This window comes from Archocentrus centrarchus, chromosome 2 (assembly GCF_007364275.1).
Source record: "Archocentrus centrarchus isolate MPI-CPG fArcCen1 chromosome 2, fArcCen1, whole genome shotgun sequence".
NCBI classification, from domain to species: domain Eukaryota; kingdom Metazoa; phylum Chordata; class Actinopteri; order Cichliformes; family Cichlidae; genus Archocentrus; species Archocentrus centrarchus.
In genome coordinates this window covers 31047826-31068002 of record NC_044347.1, presented here as the reverse complement: position 1 = coordinate 31068002, position 20177 = coordinate 31047826, and the positions used below count along the sequence as shown (strand labels likewise).

General features: G+C 44.2%; 2 protein-coding genes across 3 annotated transcripts; one reads left to right on the top strand and one right to left on the bottom strand.

Annotated features, from left to right (window-relative positions):
• The first annotated feature begins 5874 nt into the window (after positions 1–5874).
• On the top strand, positions 5875–8783 carry LOC115797430 (SUN domain-containing protein 3-like). Of its 2 annotated transcripts, XM_030754014.1 has the most exons (8): positions 5875–6052; positions 6505–6602; positions 6723–6942; positions 7072–7414; positions 7506–7633; positions 7733–7906; positions 8028–8117; positions 8315–8783. In XM_030754014.1, the coding sequence occupies exons 2-8, from the start codon at positions 6514–6516 to the stop codon at positions 8456–8458; spliced, it is 1188 nt and encodes a 395-aa protein (XP_030609874.1). In that variant the 5' UTR covers positions 5875–6052; positions 6505–6513; the 3' UTR covers positions 8459–8783. The 2 variants fall into 2 exon arrangements, with proteins under 2 accessions (XP_030609874.1, XP_030609881.1); XM_030754021.1 differs by lacking the exon at positions 5875–6052 and having other exon boundaries at positions 6108–6602.
• A 6653-nt stretch (positions 8784–15436) lies between these two features.
• LOC115792358 (uncharacterized protein K02A2.6-like) lies at positions 15437–19510 on the bottom strand. The gene has a single exon (XM_030746859.1). It carries the CDS (start codon positions 19508–19510, stop codon positions 15437–15439), a length of 4074 nt encoding a protein of 1357 aa, XP_030602719.1.
• Between the last annotated feature and the right edge of the window lie 667 nt (positions 19511–20177).

Here is a 20177-nt window from a genome sequence, read left to right as displayed (position 1 = left end):
GACCCTCCTCATCAAACACAGGAGGGCTGTTTGTCTCTTCTGACACAGACTTAACTTCTTATTTCATCACGTGGCCCAACTGTACAATGACCTCCACACAAAGGCTTGTATAGAGAGCATTGTGATTGAGTGTGTGTGGCACTTTTGCAGCAGCCTAACTCTTCAGCCCGTCTCCATGATGCTGTCCTACAATCGTGCAGCTCGGCTGTTTCCTCACACCGCCCGTGTCTTACTGCCACCTGCAGTCTGAACACAGAATTCATGTTGTGTGTGACTTTGTCGGGGTTGTTGTTTCACAGAGCTCCTCAGAGACAAACCAGAAATATTCAAACTACTCACAGTTCAAAGGGTTCATCGTTTCTAAGTCTAAAAACAGTTTAGCACCCACACTTTTCATCTGGAGCTGATTAACCAGACTTGTTGTACCAGCTGGACTGGTTTCTGTGGCCCTGGCTGGCAGAGGGGCCCATAGCAGAACTCTAACCTCACATATACACTGATGAACAATTAGCTTATTCTAGAAGATAATTACTTCTTCTTGGTGACTGCGTGCATCATATTGCATCACTGCAGTATGATGGCTCTCTGCACCACATACTAGAGAAACAGGTATTACAGCAGCCATTTAAGATGTGTTCATGCAGCACTGCAACACACAGCTGATATCATGATGGCTTTTATACAGTGGTGGAAACAAACTAAGGTACCACAAACACAGTGTTAAAGACTAAAAACCAGCTTTCTGCTCTTCAGTAAAACCCGAGTGCAGCTGGGAGGTGAGAGTGGAGGGGCTCACAGGGACCTATTAGCACTGTAGTGTGCTCAGTCTGCACCTTCACTCCTCATAAATGCTGAGTGCTTTCTCCAGTTTCCACCAGCTCAGTTTCTACTGTGACAGGTGTGTTTTCTATGCAGTGGATGGTGATACTTTCAGCTCACTGAGACTTCATTATTTACCCTAACCATTAGATAAGCAAGGGTGTGTGTCTGTGTGTGTGTGTGGAGGATACAGGCTCTTCACGGTGATGTCTGCAGTGTTCCTGCCACCTAGTGAGGGTCAGTGGTTACTGCATGTTACCTGGAAGCAGCACGATCTGCATCACCTGCAGAGACCTTCCAGCAGCTGCAAGCTCACTGCAGGCACCTTCATAAAAATGCTGATGTGGAACCAAACTAATAACCATCGTGCAGGCATGAATTAAAACACAGAAACAGTTTTTCTCGCAGTCTTCTTGTTCACATTCCCGTCCAGTAGGTGGCGGTAACGCTCCTCTAAACTGACTGCATGAGGCTGTTATTGCAGCAAAATCGTGTGTGTGTGTGTGTGTGTGTGTGTGTGTGTGTCTCAGTCCACATGTGCCCAGTGTGGAGGTTTGTGAATGTGTACATGGAGCTGCAAATGTGAATTCAGAACGTGAGTAATCAGAGATCTTAAAGGTTGAATAGAGGTCATCAGTTACAGGTCACCCAGCTTTTAGGTTGGTGCCTCTTTACACGGGACTGTTGCTGCACTCGTGTGGGTTCAGATCTGCACATATGTGTGGAAAAGCTTCATTAACCCTCAGCTCAGGCTCTCATGCCTCACCTACCCTACAGACCCCCCACCCCCGCCCCGATCCCAGCAACAACCCTCCATCACCATCACCCACCACCTCCCCTCTGACACTCACTGCAGAGCCGAACCATCCCCCAAGCCTCCAATAGAACTGTGCATCACAGCAGACCAGTTAATGAGGACACCAAAGATGGCCAACCAACGAAAGGCTGCTGGACCAGCCAGCATCAGTCTCTTGGTGCTGAAGAAGTGCACCAGCCAGCTGTGTGGAGTTCTTCAGTACCTCTTCAACATGAGCCTGACAATCTGGAGAGTCCCAGCACTACAGAAAACCTCATTACTGGAACAGACATCCGGTGGCACTGAATGACTACAGACCAATAGCACTGTCTTCACACATCACGGAGGTCATGGAAAGACCGGTACTAGATCATCTAAGACCACTGGTATACCCAGCTCAAGACCCCTTGCAGTTTGCATACCAGCCACGGGTGGGTGTGCACGATGCAATCCTATCCCTATACTCCTTCCTGGACAAACCAAACATCATGTTCTCTGACTTCTCAGTGCATTCAGCACCATCCAGCTCAGCCTGTTCATGGCCAAGGTGGGGGACATACTGGTGGACCCCCCCCATGGTCACCTGGATCCACAGCTACCTGACAAGCAGACTGCAGTTTGTGAGATTACAGAGCTGTGTGTCTGAGCATCTGATCAGCAACGTGGGGGCTCCACAGGGAACCCTGCTGTCCCAGTTTCTCTCCACCACCTTCATACCGCACTGAGGTGCCATCTGCAAAATTCTGAGATGACACAGCCATAGTGGGATGTGTGGAGGGTGGACAGGAGGACGAGTACAGGGTGGATCAGGTGGTAAAGTGGTGTGGGGAGAACGCCTTGCTGTCTTTCTGCTCTCTGAGTCTGCGCTCTCTAATCAGTGTTGATGGTGTCAGTGGACACTTGTTTCAACAGGCTACGTTTCTTGATGAAAACGCATGTACAAACCGGATTCCAAAAAAGTTGGGACACTAAACAAATTGTGAATAAAAACTGAATGCAATGATGTGGAGGTGCCAACATGTCAACATGCCAACAGAAATCACAGATCAAAAGTTTAAACTGAGAGAATGTATCATTTTAAGGGAAAAATATGTTGTTACAAAATTTCATGGCGTCAACAAATCCCCAAAAAGTTGGGACAAGGCCATTTTTACCACTGTGTGGCATCCCCCCTTCTTCTTACAACACTCAACAGACGTCTGAGTTTCTCAAGTTTAGAAATAGGAATGCTCTCCCATTCATGTCTAATACAGGCCTCTAACTGTTCAATCGTCTTGGGCCTTCTTTGTCGCACCTTCCTCTTTATAATGCGCCAAATGTTCTCTATAGGTGAAAGATTTTTTTTTGTTTGTTTTTTTCGCTATTCATTTTTAACAACGAAAATGCCGCTAAGAGGATTAGGAAAGTCTCGGTTCAACTCAAAACAAATGCTCCCATGGATGTTTACACCAAAAGATTGCTGATTCGCTCATTTCGCTGTCAATCAAAAAGGGATTCAGCCTCAGACAGATCATCCAATCATCATGCAGAAGCTGAGCGTCCGGGCCGGCCGAGGCCAGCCCACTGCCCCATAGACCCCCAGAGACGCTGAGCGTCCGATGGGCGGGACAAAGCCCAGCATTTATCCAATGACTCGTCTCGTTTCGCTGCTTTCTTTGCTTCGCTATTGAACTCTGCGGACGCTCAGCATCCACGCTGTTTAAAGCACTGAGAAGCTGCGGGAATGAGTGAGAGGAAAGCCGCGTCGTTACCAGTGATAAGAAGCTGATTCTGAACAAAAGTTGAGCGCATTGGAGGGACTGATCTCCCACAATGAGGAGACAGCCTACAGGAGAGAGGTCTCCCGCCTGGAGAACTGGTGCCAGGAGAACCACCTCCTGCTCAACGGCAGCAAAACGAAGGAACTGATCGTGGACTTCAGCAGGAAGCAGCAGAGGGACTACCATCCACTTGTCATCAGTGGTGCTGAGGTGGAAAGAGTGGACACCTTCAAATACCTGGGAGTGACCATCTCACAGGACCTGTCCTGGACTCATCACGTTAACATCACTGTGAAGAAGGCCAGACAGTGTCTCTACCTCCTCAGGCGGCTGAGAGACTTCAAGCTCCCACTCAAGGTGCTCAGGAACTTTTACACCTGCACCATCGAGAGCATCATGCGTGGGAGCATCACCACCTGGATGGGAAACTGCACCAAGCAGGACTTCATGGCCCTAAAAAGGGTGGTTCGTTCAGCTGAACGGACCATCAGAACCACCCTCCCCAACCTGCAGGACATTTACACCAAGCAGTGCAGGCTGAGGGCCATGAAGATCCTAAAACAGCCCAGCCACCCCGGACACTCTCTCTTCTCCCTGCTCCCATCAGGCCGGCGTTACCGCTGCCTGAGGGCTAAGACTGAAAGGTTGAAGAAGAGTTTTTACCCACAAGCCATCCGTCTGCTCAACTCTGAGCCCTAACTGGACCATTATTGCACAATGTAAATATTATAATTTATAAAAGTGTGTATAGTGTATAGTATATAGAGTATAGTGTGAATTACTTATTTTAATTTTTATTCTTCTTATTTATATGTGTGTGTATATATGGTTGCAGGTACAAAATACATTTCACTGTGCATTGTACTGTGTATAACTGTGCATGTGACAAATAAACACCATCTTACCTTACATTATCTTACCTTATCTTATCTATAAATATGCTTGTGACAGTCATCAGATACTTAGTATTTCATAGTGCTGTCATAGTTATGAAAAGGTCAAAGTGAATTATGCTTTTCAGTGTGCGTTTCAATGCAGGTTCTTCTGGAGCATCACTTGGCCACAAGCAGATGATGATGATGACGATGATGATGATGAAATCAGCTGACATCAAATGTCGTGTCAGCTCCTCCAAGATTTCATCACCAGGGTTTGGCTGTTACAGCATATTTGCACATGTGCTTTAAACAGAATTAGGATGTGTTCTGGGTGTAAAATTTAATTAAAAATCAACTTTTGATTTTAGTTTTTTTTTTTTAATGTAGCAACACCAACTGAACTGCTGATATTCTGACAGGCTGGGAGGTCCTGCCAGCAGCTCTGCAGAGGAAATCACAGCCTCAACCTGCTCTGAGATTCTGCTCGTCCCTTCCCACCACAACCATTAGACTTCAGTGACTCGCTCCTTTTTCCACACAGGATTTAGTTTAGTGTGAAAGTGCCAGCTGATATTTCCATAATTCAAAGGTTTGAACCGGTTCTCGATTCCCATCCTAAATTATAATGAAATGTGCTTTGTGTTCTATCAGTTGTGTGCATCTAATTTTATTAGACATCAAATGTCGTGTCAGCTCCTCCAAGGAGGAGCTGACACGAGCTGACATCTAATTTTATTAGATGCACAGATTCATTCTAGGCTCAGCAACCAAGAGAATCCCCCGCCTGCTCCTTCCCTTCTGTTACAACCTGTCTGTCAAACCATGGCAGAAAGCTATGCACCACACAGCAGGCAGAGGGCGCTCATTACCCCACAGGTGCAGTAGTGCGGTAGGCGCTGCTGCGGCGATCGCAATGCGCTGGGGGAGCGGGCGGTCATGTCCCCCATATCAGGAACCGCCACTGTTTTCACCCATGCCACAGTTCTCCCTCACACTTAGTTTATGTACACAGAACACTGCAGTGTCCTGTGTACATAAACAATAGACCAGGAGTGCCGTGACAGCCCCTCTCCCACCTGCAGCCATCTTGACTGTGCCCTGTTCTCCCTCACACTTAGTTTACTGCCGTGTTCTGTGTACATAAAGCCTTCTTACTGCGTCACTTCGTACACTTTGGCATTGCCAAACCAACCCCCGAACCTCAGCCACCGAGCCTGCCTACCCGCTCCCTCCGCTCCCATGCCCGGTCCTCGCTTCGGCCTTTCTCAACCTTTGAGAGCCGACAGCGAGTTTTCTTACACAAGCTGGCAACAGCGGCCCAGATAAAGGAGGAGGGTTGAACTTAGCTAGCAGTCTCACCCCACAGCGCTTTCGTTTAAATTTGATATTCTAACATTAAACAATACGGGACAAAGTAGATCTATGTAATGAGGGCCTAGGCAAGGCATGAAAGTTGTTAAGTTATTTCATAAAGTTTATTTGTAGTTCTAAACATATTTAGGGTGTTTTGGAAAAACGCCGATGATCACAGGTGATCGGCATAGAGCTGCGGGTCACCTAGGCAACCAGCTGACAACAATAGTTTGCGATGCGTGCGCAGCTTTTCTGTGTTCACACGTGACAATAATTTACATTCGAAAAGCCTAGTTCCACGTCATGACGTCATCCTTTGATGTGCCTTCTATCCGTGCGCTTCAAAGTGGGAGCCGAGTCCATAGGTTGAACACTGCGTTCTATTTCAGGTTATTCGGTTTGCACAGACAAACGATTTCAACAGCGCAACTGATAATTCGGTCAAGGTAAGGACCATTTCTGTAAAAAAACTCACTTTTGCACATAATTCCCATTCATTATGTCAGAAAAGCCTTCTTAGTGCAATTATTATTATTATTATTTACTTATTAGAAGCAACTTCAGCTATGAATCTCATTTTGTAAATTTGCACTTTACACACTTTAATGGAAGAAAGGAGAAAAAACTCCTGATCTGTTACTATAATGCAAATCAGAACAATATGATGGGTTGTTTTTGAAGGGACGAGTGAAGAAAAGTCCTTTAATTAAGAAAACGTTTCAAATGTGGCTAAAAATCAAAGTTCTATCATTCTGTTCATAAAAAGAAGCCAAGTTAGGAAAGAGTTCATGTCAGAGGGAATCGGTGACTCGTGCTTCTAAACAAAATGGTCTTGTGCTCACATAATAAGCTAGAAAGTATGAAATGCTCACTTATTAACATCTCTCCATCTCTTTAGTTTACAGCCATGCTGAGAAGAAGCAGACGCTTACAGGAAAATGGATATTATGGCAGTGACGGCGAGCCAGTCATCTGCTATAATGAGAGGACAAACAGGTAAGGTTGAATATATACATACATATATAATATGTTTTGCTGTCACGTGTGCGTGAAATGCATTGTGTGCATGGGTTTATTAATGTACCTTTTTTTCTCATTTGGTTTTATTCTATTCAGGGTTTTCAAAAAACTCAAAGGTGGTTTTCATGCCAGATTTGATACGTTTCCAGATACGTATCTCGATGTCCCACTAGACGTACCTAGTGGGACACGGAGCTCTGAAACGAGTCCTGCAAACAGGCCATGGAAGATGTTGGCGTTCATCCTGTTCTTGTGTCTTGGACTCTTTGTGACTCTGGCCTTCCGCACTGAGTTCTCCACCAACACTGTGACAAACGTATGGCAAACAGCCGCAGCTTATAATAACAAAAAATTATAATAATTCTGACATAGATCAGATGATGCCACCATAATATTATCTTAAGGTGTTTACATAAACATAACCTGATTCTTCTCTCAATTACAGGTCTCCAGTGGGAACTCTGAAGATGTGTGGAAGCACCTCAAGGAGCTCCAAGTCAAGGAACTCCAAGAGGAAGTGAAGAAACTCCAAGAGGAACTGGAGGAACGCCAAGAGAAATGCCAAGAGGAAGTGAAGAAACGCCATGAGGAAGTGAAGAAACGCCATGAGGAAGTGAAGAAACGCCAACAGGAAGTGAAGAAACGCCATGAGGAAGTGAAGGAACTCCGAGAGGAAGTGAAAAAATGCCGAGAGGAACGGGAGGAATGCCAAGAGGAACTGGAGGAGAAAATGGAGTTCCTTCATCCAGTATCAGACATGATGCCCAATTTTGCCCTGGAGTCACTGGGTGAGATATCATTCAAACTGGAAATTGTGTATGATTTTTTAATTTATTTATTTTTGTGCTAATCATTTCTCACTCTGTTTTTAATCTGAAGGAGCCAAAATTATAACTGATATGACTTCAGAGTCCTATCCCCCAGAGGACAAAGGATTTAGCTTGTTTGGGTTTCAAGTGTTAAGTCCCAAATTCCCTCCACCTGTGAGCCCAAGGATCCTTCTTCAGGTAGTAACTTGTTCCACAAATGAATATATCATATGCTTGCATGACACAGCACTGAACTCTGTTTTTATTAATTTATTTGTTTGTTTGTTTTCTCTTAAGGGATTGACACCTACGACGCCGGGGCGGTGCTGGGCCTTTAAAGGTACAAAGGGAAGGGTGTGTCTTGAGCTGCCCTACAGCATGATGGTCAGTCATGTCACGATAGGACACATCCCGCAGAACAAATCCCCGGATGGGACGGCATCAAGCGCTCCGAGGCTATTTCAAGTCTTGGTATTCACAGATTTCTCAAGTTTATATTAAACTATTTATATTATTATTTAACTATTAACCTTTTGCATACATTACAGTACATTAGAGAAAAAATGTTATATATATCTTTGTGTGTCTTTAGGGGCAAAGAACTATGTATGATCGAAAGATCTACCTGGGTACCTTCAGGTACGATATCAGGGGACCGCCACTTCAGACGTTTGAGATAAAGGTGAGTCCACTCTGTCATTAGTCACATGCACACACACTTTTTATTTCACAAACTTATGAAACAAAATGAGAGCAATTGTAGATTATCTCTTAAATATAGCTTTCCTCGTAGTAGTCATCCCTAAATTTACTGTCCTGTCATGTTAGCACAAAGTTCATATCCAACTAACTCAACTTATTATCTCTTTTGTCTCACAGGGTCATGACAAAATGGTGGTGAAGTTCCTGACACTGTGGATCCACAAGAACTGGGGCAACAGTTACTATACATCCGTTTACAGCTTTAGAGTTCATGGAAAGGTGACCGACTCTAAGGCTCTGCAGATGCTGCATTATTTATAAAAAGAAAGAAAGAAATGATGTGAAGATGAATCAGATTGAAAAAATGCCTTCATAGCATTTTTTCAGAGGTGGATATTAGCTGGGTGGAGTCTGGTTAACCAACAGTCTCACATCCAGCGAACATCCATCCTGCCACATAACACTAGTTCAGTGTTTGCAGTCTGATTCACCTCACCCCCAACCGGTCCAGGCAGATAACCGCCCCTCCCCGAGCCTGGTTCTGCCGGAGGTTTCTTCCCGTTTCAAGGGAGTTGTTCCTCCCCACTGTCGCCAAACGCTTGCTCGCAGGGGATCGTCAGATTGTTGGGGTTTTTCTTTCCTTACTTTTTCAATCATCCTTTGAGATGATTATTTTTTTCTACGAATTGTCTTTATGTGTACAATATCGAATAAAAAAATTTATAATAAAAAAAAGAGAGACACTGTGTTTGTTAAAAACTCTGAAATGTCACTGTATATTATACAAAACTACTAATTATGTGACAGATTATTCGTCCTTCACCTACAGAATAACAAGCAAGATGAAATGAATTATATTCCCAGGATTTATCATCAAAAAAGTGCATATGACACCTATACTGTGAAACAGGGTTTGAGGATCAGTGAGGTGACTTCAGGTTTAAAAAGGTGGTCTCAGCATTACAAAGGTACCTGGCAGAGGCGATTACTCTAAGACTGCAAGGGAAGCTCAGCTTCCCCTAAAATGTCAAAAAATAAGTGATCAAACATATACTGTTGTGTGTACATGTCATTGACTAAATATGCCCTCCAATGCGCTCATCTTTTGTTCAGAATCAGCTTCTTATCACTGGTAACGACGCGGCTTTCCTCTCACTCATTCCCGCAGCTTCTCAGTGCTTTAAACAGCGTGGATGCTGAGCGTCCGCAGAGTTCAATAGCGAAGCAAAGAAAGCAGCGAAACGAGACGAGTCATTGGATAAATGCTGGGCTTTGTCCCGCCCATCGGACGCTCAGCGTCTCTGGGGGTCTATGGGGCAGTGGGCTGGCCTCGGCCGGCCCGGACGCTCAGCTTCTGCATGATGATTGGATGATCTGTCTGAGGCTGAATCCCTTTTTGATTGACAGCGAAATGAGCGAATCAACAATCTTTTGGTGTAAACATCCATGGGAGCATTTTTAAATTTTCATTCTGTTCTGAGTTGAACCAGAGACTTTCCTAATCCACTTAGCGGCATTTTCTTTGTTAAAAACGACTAGCGACAAATCGAGCTTCTATTTCTGGTGGTTTTTTTGTAGCTGCTTGTGTTTGGAGACTGACTTCTATCACTCTTTCTGTAACATCTTCAGGAAATAATCATTCATATTCAGCTTGATCTCACTTTAATGACCCAGCAGACCAACATGCACACATAACACTGTACGAGCGGCAGACATCTTCTTTTTTAGGCACGCTTGTTCTACTCAAGAACACAGTTACAACAATGCTTATAATAGTCTCAGTCTGCCCCCTACTGGGCTCAATCTTACTGCAGCATTAACACATATTGCTGACAACATCAAATAACAAATACTCGTGCAGAAAGCAAATATGTAAGAACAATTAAACATCTACGATACCACATCTCCTCCCCTTCAAGTTGACAGCTTGTACTTGTCTGAAACGTTAAACAGTGGCAGTATAATATACACCAACATAGAACAATATTATATATATTTTTTCTTTTTTTTTTTTACTACAAAGAAACATCTGTGAACTAGTGTTGTAGTACTCGAGATCGGTCTTGGTCTCGAGACCGGTCTCGAGACCGCTTTTTGATGGTCTCGGTCTTGTCATGGACTCGACCGCATTTGGTCTCGGTCTTGTCATGGACTCGGACCTTGCGGACTCGGGATTTTATTTCAAGACCAGTCAAGACCACAGCTGTGGAAATATCACTAAATTGCCAGAATACTGTCCAATTTATTTGTTAACATCTTTGCTTTTATTGGATACAAATCATACTGATTCAAATCCCACAAAGATTGCGCTCCTCTGCCTCTCAAAGGAGCGCACCTCGCAGACTCCGCCCCGGCTAGGTCGCTGCTATTATCGCTGCTTACGCCTGTATCATTTCACCGCAGTTTGCAATCTACCACAGAGCACGGACAGTTTCATTCACAGTGTGTACGTTTGATCTCACTATGGTCATGCGTGTGCTGCATAAATCGAAATAACAACCGGCATGAACACGAAGAGAAGTAAGAGGGAAAATGAAGATCAAAGGAAAATTTCAGGCTTCCGATTCAACAAAAAAATCCCAGCATGAAAGGTAAATACCAACCTTCATGTATTTTGATACACAAACTAAAAATTTAATGCAAGTTTTAGGGCTGCAACGATTCTTGGAATAACGCAATTCGATTATTAAAAATCCTCGACACAAATTTGTTGCTTTGATGTTTCGTTTCAGCTCTGCAGCTCAGGTGTCTCTGTGTAAGCGGAGCATTTCCAAAAAAAATAAAAACGACCCTTTAACACGAGTGGATCGCTGAGATGTTTTTTCACGCCCCTACTTCTCTGTGCTGTGAGTGCGCATGTTTGAATGTGCGTGCCTGTTGTGCAGAGGATGTCAGCTGTTATTTTTTCTTTACGTCAGCTGTAGCCACCAGAACAGATCTATAACCACAGTGTACTGGGGAAAGGGGGGCTGCCATTAGCACTAGCAATCGTTCGGTGCCCCCTCCACCCCCTTCAGTACAGAGGGGCTCCGTCAAAATGTTTTTATCAACCACCTGATCAGCAACATGAAGAACAGAGAACTTTGTAGCTGCTCCATCCACCCTGTTTGTTTCACACAGAGAAACATCTGCAGTACGGAAGTTAAAATATGCTGATGAATTGTTAAAATGAAAAATAATTTCTTATCCAATTACTTGATTAATTGACGGAGTAATCAATTGAATACTTGATTAGTAAAATAATTGATAGTTGCAGCCCTACTTGTATTCAGAAAGCCATAGTCAAACATTAGTTTTCAGCACCAGTAGAGCTATGAGAGGCCTTCAAGAATAAAATACTACAGTTCCCAGCAAGATGATGTCACTTCCTATTGTTGCATTAAAAACGTGATAGTTTATGCTCACAATATGGTGGCTGATATTCAAATGTAGGAAATGCTATTAGCAGCTGAGGAATCTGGATTATGTTTTTGTTGTGTATTTTTTTATGTGATTTCTGCAAACACAGTGGAAGGAAACGGCACTCTGGGACACATTAAATGCTTGATGTATAAATGTAACTTTTCTGGATTATATGCAAAAATGATCATTCTATCGATCTAATAAGGCCTGATTTAGAGTTCTGCATTGATCCTTTGTGTATAACTGAAAATCCTCTCTGAAGCAAACCTGACATGCACCTCGAGAAATGTAACTACACGTCCAAAAAAACTGATTACTGCTTTCTGGTTATGTCTTAGGCCCCATCATTCAATTAACAAGTGGGAGCGGCATTTGGTGGTTAGTATTAGCTTACTAATTAGCATTAGCATTAGTGCTGGGGTGAGGAATATTTCTTGCTAGAACCCGGAAGTTACCATGGCCACCACCAATGGTAACAGCAGAGAAGTAAGTAAGTTGTTTCTCCGCCATCAGTACATTGAGCAAGTGGTGGGCAGATTGATCCTGATATCGATAATATGGATGCCAACATTGGTATTGGTATTGATCAATATCAGTGTGATGAGATCGATACTTTGGCTTCAGTTTCTCTCCTGTATGCAGTGCTGCGGTTTCATCAAAGATGCGAGCTGACTGTCTAAGTGTGGCTCCTGTCACAGCACAGAGCACTTTGCTCCTCCCCTCCCCACAGTGTTTTGTTATACTGTCATGTGATGCATAACATATTTTATTTGGGAAAAAAAAGGATTTTGCTATGAAACATTTAAATCAAATTTAAATTTAAATTTGTAGAAAATTAGTGAATGAAGGAACATTTTTTATTAAATTTTTTTATTATACTTTCTGAAAAATCTACCTGGAAAAAAGTTTGCATTTGTTCTTGAGTGATGATTTTGTACACTTAATTTATGAAAAAAAAAATCCAGACATCAATTTATGGGGAAAATTGTTTTGTTCTATTGTTTCAGAACAATAACTTTTATTTTGATAAAGTATTTTCTACTTACATATAAACTTTGCCCAATTCTATCCTGGGTTTTAACTAATTAATGATCCAAAGGAAAAAAATCTCAAACCAGTTAAACTTCATGGAAATTCTTCATAATTATTAAAAAGTATTGGTATCAGTATCGGTTATAATGGCCCTGTGTTTACTTTACATTGGATCGATACCTGTAGCTGACGCTATGGTGGTCTGTGTGGGTTGCCGTAGTGACAGGAAGTAGGAATATGCTACGAGATTTTATTTGCTAATTTTGGTTTAATAATGGCACAATTATTTTATAACAATAAGTTACATGGCATTTCAGTTAATGTTTGTTTGTAAAATTACCGGTGCTTAAAAGAAAACTATATTTGTATTAAGTCATGGAAATGCATGACCCGGAAGTGTGTGTTGTCAGTAGCGGGAGAGAACGGACACAAGAGAAGGCAGAGAGAAACGAAATCGTCGATAAAAGACTCAAATCTACTAACGATATTCTACTACTGGTCAACAGGTGTTCCAGGTGTTCCATTGATGATCCGTGCATCGTTTATGATCTATAAAAGAAATAAATGTCTGTGGACATCAGTACGAAGCGTGAAGTCCTTTTGAGCAGACCAGAGTAGCTACAATACCAAATTATGAAGTGTTGCACACAACTACATTGAGCAGCATACACCAGGAGTGATTGACAGTGCTAAGACCCTCCTCCTGGCTCTGACTGGTTGTTTTTGACTGGGAGCTTTTCAGGGAGGAGGTGGAGCGTCTGGTGCTGTCCCACCTCAAGTCCCTCACAGCCCCCCTTCTGGACCCCCTGCAGTTTGCCTACAGAGCCAACAGGTCTGTGGACGACGCCATCAACCTGACTCTGCACTTCATCCTACAGCATCTGGACTCCCAGGGAACCTACACCAGGATCCTGTTTGTGGACTTCAGCTCTGCCTTCAACACCATCATCCCTGATCTCCTCCAAGACAAGCTGTCCCAGATGAACGTGCCAGATCCCATCTGCAGGTGGATCATTGACTTCCTGATGAACAGGAAGCAGCACGTGAGGCTGGGGAAGAATGTCTCGGACTCCCGGACCATCAGCACCGGCACTCCTCAGGGCTGTGTCCTCTCTCCTCTGCTCTTCTCCCTGTATACCAACTGCTGCACCTCTGACCACCAGTCTGTCAAGCTTATTAAGTTTGCAGACGACATGACTCTCATCGGACTCATCTCAGACGGGGACGAGTCGGCCTACAGGATGGAGGTCAAACGTCTGGTGTCCTGGTGCAGCCACAATAACCTGGTACTGAACGCCCAGAAGACAGTGGAGATTATAGTGGACTTTAGGAAGCACACAGCCCCTCTACCCTCCATCATCCTGACTGACACCCCCATCACCACAGTGGACTCTTTTCGCTTCCTGGGAACTACCATCACCCAGGACCTCAAGTGGGAGCCCACCATCACCTCTGTCGTCAAAAAGGCCCAGCAGAGGATGTACTTCCTGCGGCAGTTGAAGAAATTCAACTTGCCAGCAAGGACCATGGTGCAGTTCTATACTGCCATCATTGAGTCCATCCTTACCTCCTCCATCACTGTGTGGTACGCTGGAGCCACCACTAGGGACAAACAGAGACTACAGCGCGTTGTGCACTCTGCTGAGAAGGTGATTGGCTGTAACCTCCCATCTCTCCAGGACCTGTACACCTCCAGGACACTGGGGCGTGCAGGTCGGATCACAGCCGACCACTCTCACCCTGGGCACAGACTTTTTGACCCTCTCCCCTCAGGCAGGAGGCTACGGTCCATACGGACCAGAACCTCCCGCCATAAGAACAGTTTCTTCCCCTCTGCTGTTGGACTCATGAACAGTTACCCTAAGACTGTGACCACCACCCTCCACAAACGCTGATGACCCTATGTCTATGCACCTGTCTGATTGCACTGATGTACATATTAGTGGAATATAGTTTACATTCTTTTATCTTTTAATTAGTCGCTGCACTGTATATTTTGTAAGCTCTAATATCTCTGTATATTTGCAATTTGTATACTTGTATATTGTCTTATAGTTTTTATACTTATTTGTTTTTTTTTTTTTCTGTAAGCACGAAGTACCGCAGCAATTTCCTAATGCTGTGAACCTGTTCACCCATATGGCAATAAAAACCTTCTGATTCTGATTCTGATTCTGATGAGGAGCTCCATTTTTTTCGCAGATTATCGGTCTCATACTGTCTGACATGGTGACAGTTTTAACAAATATGTAAAAACCAGATTTTTTATAAAAGTTACATCCTGCAGCTTTAATCTGTATAAGATTAAAGGCTTTAGTTCTTACTGTTGATGAGTGTTTGCCATTTTTTCAGTTTTACACATTTAGCTATGTGGTTTTGAAAAAGCACCCATTTTTACAAAGGTTGTTGGTTTAAAAACAACACAACTTTATGCATAGTTTATGAAAGGCAGAGAAAAGTTAAGACTATTGTGATGAACTATGAATAATTGTTTTACATTCTGTGATAAATGATGGAAGTCACCCAGGAGGATTAAATAAAGATGGTTATATTTATTTGAGCTGTGAGTTTTTAATATCAGGATGATTTTATGGGAATGCGGATCTTTCAGATCAATTTGAGAAGTGATTTTGATCATGTTTCACATTTTATTGTGTCATGTAGTGTCAGGCACTGGTCTTGGTCTTGTCTCGGTCTCGCCCCCCCTCGGTCTTGGTCTCGACTGGTCTCGGACCCTAAAAGTCTTGGTCTTGTCTCGGTCTCGATACCCTCTGGTCTTGGTCTTGTCTCGGTCTCGGGTTAGGTGGTCTTGACTACAACACTACTGTGAACTTAGAGCACATAACTTCTCCAAGAAAAAAGTCTCTATCTAACAAAGTCTTTGAGATGCACAGGTGAACGTCTCTCTCGCTGAGAACGTCGCACCTCAGGCGCAGCTGGTGCCTCAGGCTGAGCCTGGATGTTTGGAGCAGGTGGCAGCTCCTGAGGATCACATGACAAGGCTTGTGAAGTTGTGTCCATTATGGTGGGTAAGCAGTTGTGGGAGCCTGAGTCTGTGTCAGGTCCCGGTTCCCCCTCTGTGTCTAGTTCACTTGGGACAGTGTCTTTTAATCTGGATCTCACCTGATCCACATGTCGTTTCAGGGTTTGACCATTTCCAATGGTGACAGTGTATGACACAGGACCTGATGAGCTCAAGATAACAGCTGGGATCCACTTTGGACCGTAGGAGTAGTTTCTGATGAACACCTTGTCTCCTGGTGCAAAACTTCTCAGTTTCTTCTTTGTGTCATGACTCTCTTTCTGTTTCAGTTGTTTTTGCTGCACTTTGGTTTTTACATCAGGCATGAGCAGGTCAAAAGCTGATCTGAGTCTCCGAGACATCATCAACTCCGCTGGTGACAAGCCTGTTGTTGCATGCGGCGTAATGCGATAACTGAACAGAAATCTTGACAGTCTTGTTTGCAGTGTGTCACCTTTTACTTTCTTCATCCCCTCCTTGAAGGTCTGGACTGCCCTCTCTGCCAGGCCATTGGAAGATGGATGAAAAGGTGCTGATCTCATATGATCAATTCCATTTCGCTTCATGAATGTCGCAAATTCAGCACTTGTGAAACATGTTCCATTGTCTGATACCAACATTTTCGGCAGACCGAACACACTGAAACTCTGTCTCAGTTTCTCGATGGTAGCCTGTGATGTAGGCGATTTCACTGGGTAAATGTCCATCCATTTAGAATGAGCATCCACAATGAGGAGAAACATTTCACCTAAGAATGGCCCTGCATAATCCACATGAATCCTTGACCACGGTGATTCTGGCCATTCCCAGGGGTGTAATGGTGCAGTGGGTGGTGATTTGTGGTGTTTTCGACACTCGTCACATGACTGTACCTCTCTTTCGATACTCTCATCCATCCCCGGCCACCATACATATGACCTTGCCAGGCCCTTCATCTTTGACATGCCTGTGTGAGTCTGGTGCAGAAGTTTCAGTATTTTGTCTCTGCCTTTGGTGGGGATAATTACTCTAGCTCCCCAGAGCACACATCCATCCCTCTCACTCAGTTCCATTTTTCTTTGTTGATATGGTTTGAAGCGAGTATCGGTCTGTGCCGGCCAGCCCTTTAAGGTATACTCATGAACTCGGGACAAGATGATATCCTTAGCTGTCCAGCGTTTGAGCTGTGTGGTGTCCACAAGTGTGTCATCTAATACATCCATCATTAAGACTTGTTCTGTCATCTCTTTTTCAGGGGCCGTGTCTGGTACAGGTAATCTGCTAAGCGCATCTGCATTTGCATGGTGTTTTCCAGGTTTGTACACAATGTGGTACTCATAGGCACTCAATGTCACAGCCCATCTTTGCACTCTTGGTGAGCCCATCTGAGGTATAGGCTTCTTCATGTTGAAAAGAGAAATCAGGGGCTTATGGTCTGTATAAATAGTGAAGACTCGACCATACAAATATTTGTGGAATTTCTGGATGCCAAACATTACAGCCAAACCTTCTTTGTCAAGCTGAGAATATCTCTTTTCAGCTGGAGAGAGTGTGCGTGACATGAACCCCAGGGGTCTTTCACTGCCATCATTCATCTTGTGTGACAAAACGGCGCCCACACCATATGGAGATGCGTCACAAGAGAGAATTAACTCTTGGTCTGCTGAGTAATGAACCAACACATCTGCTGAGTTCAACAGAGCCTTTGATTTCTGAAAAGCTTCTTCTTGCTTCTTTTGCCATGTCCAACGCATGTCCTTCCTTAAGAGTTCATGCAGGGGGGCCAGCAGTGTTGCCAGATTGGGAAGGAACTTGTTGTAATAGTTTAGCAAACCTAAGTATGCTTTGAGTTCTGTGACACTTGTAGGAGTAGGAGCGTCCATGATGGCTTTAACTTTCTTTTCTACAGGGTGCAGCCCCTGTGCATCCACTTTGTGCCCCAAGTACTCCACGTCATTTTGCACGAAGACACACTTACTTCTTTTCAGTCGTAAGCCTGCCTCTTTCAACCTGACCAACACCTCATCCAGGTTCTTTAGATGATCTGCCTCATTCACCCCGCTCACCAAAATGTCATCTAAATACACAGCCACTAGGGGTATCCCTTTCAAAAGGCCTTCCATGGTCCTCTGGAAAATGGCTGGAGCAGAAGCCACTCCAAAAGGCAGTCTGTTATTTGTGAACAGCCCCCAGTGTGTGTTCACTGTCACATACTTTTTGGACTTGTCATCCAGGAGTATTTGCTGGTAAGCGTGGCTCATATCCAGTTTTGAGAACTGCTTTCCTCCAGAAAGTGCAGCAAACAGGTCCTCCACTCTGGGTATTGGATACTGTTCCAGAGAAGCTACTGTGTTTACAGTAAGCTTGTAGTCTCCACACAACCTTACTGTCCCTATAGGCTTCAGAATCGGCACAACAGGTGCCGCCCATTCAGCATATTTCACAGGTGAGATTATGTTTTCTTTTAGCAGTCGGTCTATTTCCTCATCTACTTTTGCTCGCATGGCAAACGGAACTGATCGTGGACGGAAAAATCGTGGGGTAGCATCCCGTTTTACATGAATGGTCGCTTTTGTGCCTTTCAGGGTGCCCAACTCCTCTTTGAACACATCCTCATGTTTGCTTAAAACTTGCTGTAGTGTGTTATTTTCTGTTGTCTTTACCTGGTGCACCTTCTTAGCTTTGTGTTTGTTTTTGATTTCTCTCCAGTCCAGGTGTATTTCCTCTAGCCAGCCTCGTTCTAGCAAGCTGGGGCCGTCCCCTTCGACCACCACAAGGGGCAGTGTTTTCCTCTGCTGCTTGTACCTGACTCTGACAGCTGTTACACCAATCACCTTCACAGGATCCCCTGTGTATGATTCCAGCTTGATTTTGGCAGGCCTCAGGCTGGGGAGTTTGCAGCATTTCCAAGTCTGTTCATTTGTAACTGTTAGGCAGCATCCAGTATCAATTTCAAAGGTTAAAACTTGATCATTAAGTTCCATATCCACAGTGTAGGGGTCTACTTTTCTCAGGTGCACTGCACTCCGGCGCCCTAATCTGTACAGTTTACTCTGATGCTCTTGGATACACTTGATACAGTTAAGTGTGAATGAGTCCTCTTCTGAGCTCTCACTTTTACTTCCATCACCTATCTCATGAACTTTGTGAGAATGGTAGTGTGAACTCTGCTTTTTGTCTGTCTTTTCAGTTTTTAGTCCATACTTCTTCTGGTTCTGTTTAGCTTTGTTCCTACATGCTCTTGTTATGTGGCCTACTTTGCCACAAACATAACATTTTTCTTGTTTGTACTTACAGTTGGCTGCTGTGTGATTGGTTCCTTTGCATCGATAACACTCTCTGCTTTCTCCTTTAAATGTACGAGCCTCCTGCGACCCTCGGGTGACGCTGAAACATTTTGCTGTCGCACCTGAGGTCCGTAGGTCCTGGGCATTTTTATTTACGGTCTCCAGTGACACAGCGATTGACAGAGCCTTGTCAAACGTGAGGTCTGTTTCTGACAGGAGACGCCTCTGAATTCTGTCGTCATTAATTCCGCAGACGATCCGGTCTCTCAGCCTCTGTTGCAACGTGTTGCCATAGTTACAATCCTGCGCTAAGCGACGCAGCTCGGCCACGTACTCCATGACAGTTTCACTGGGCTTGCGGTTGCGGGAATCAAATTTGTACCTTTGCACAATTTCACTGGGCTTTGGTTCAAAGTGGTTTTTCATCACAGTTACAAGCTCTTGGAAAGTTTTGTCCTTTGGCTTGGCTGGGCTGAGAAGATTACGCATCAGGCTGTAGGTCGATGCTCCAACGACACTTATTAATATTGTCTTTTGCCTGTCTGCGTTAGTAATCCCATTAGCTGCGAAAAACTGCTCCAGTATTTCACTGTACTCATCCCACGTTTGGCTTTTGGGATCGTACGGTGCCAACGTACCGATTGTAGCCATGTTTCCTCTTCGTATCCCCGCTCTCTCTCCCTCTGTCTTTTAGCCAAACCTGTCGCAGGCTCCCGTCACTCTTTTTGTTTTACTTCTCTTCTGAGTAATCCTCGTCGCCAAAAAGATGTAACATCTTCAGGAAATTCATATTCAGCTTGATCTCACTTTAATGACCCAGCAGACCAACATGCACACATAACACTGTACGAGCGGCAGACATCTTCTTTTTTAGGCACGCTTGTTCTACTCAAGAACACAGTTACAACAATGCTTATAATAGTCTCAGTCTGCCCCCTACTGGGCTCAATCTTACTGCAGCATTAACACATATTGCTGACAACATCAAATAACAAATACTCGTGCAGAAAGCAAATATGTAAGAACAATTAAACATCTACGATACCACACTTTCTGACTTCTATCGCAGTTTCTGTCCAGCGGGTGCTGCTGAGCCCCTCCACCGTCACAAAGCACTCACAGGCGGACACACTGAACACTAACCTCGCGCCAGTCCCAGCTAGCGACCTAGCTAGGTAGCAAGCTGCACATAATGGCAGACAGTTTGAAAGTGGTGGACCGGAGTTGGACAGTGCAATGCCTCAGGTGTACAAACTATTGTCATTAATGGCAACGATTGGAGCTACATCTGCAGGTGTAGAGAGGAGCTTCTCCTGTT

Coding starts and splice junctions, on each gene's coding strand:
- LOC115797430 (XM_030754014.1), top strand. CDS start 6,514: ATGCTGAGAAGAAGCAGACGCTTACAGGAAAATGGATATTATGGCAGT. Junction 7,634..7,732: donor GCCCAAGGATCCTTCTTCAG/GTAGTAACTTGT, acceptor TTTTCTCTTAAG/GGATTGACACCTACGACGCC. Junction 7,907..8,027: donor CGAGGCTATTTCAAGTCTTG/GTATTCACAGAT, acceptor GTGTGTCTTTAG/GGGCAAAGAACTATGTATGA.
- LOC115792358 (XM_030746859.1), bottom strand. CDS start 19,510: ATGGCTACAATCGGTACGTTGGCACCGTACGATCCCAAAAGCCAAACG.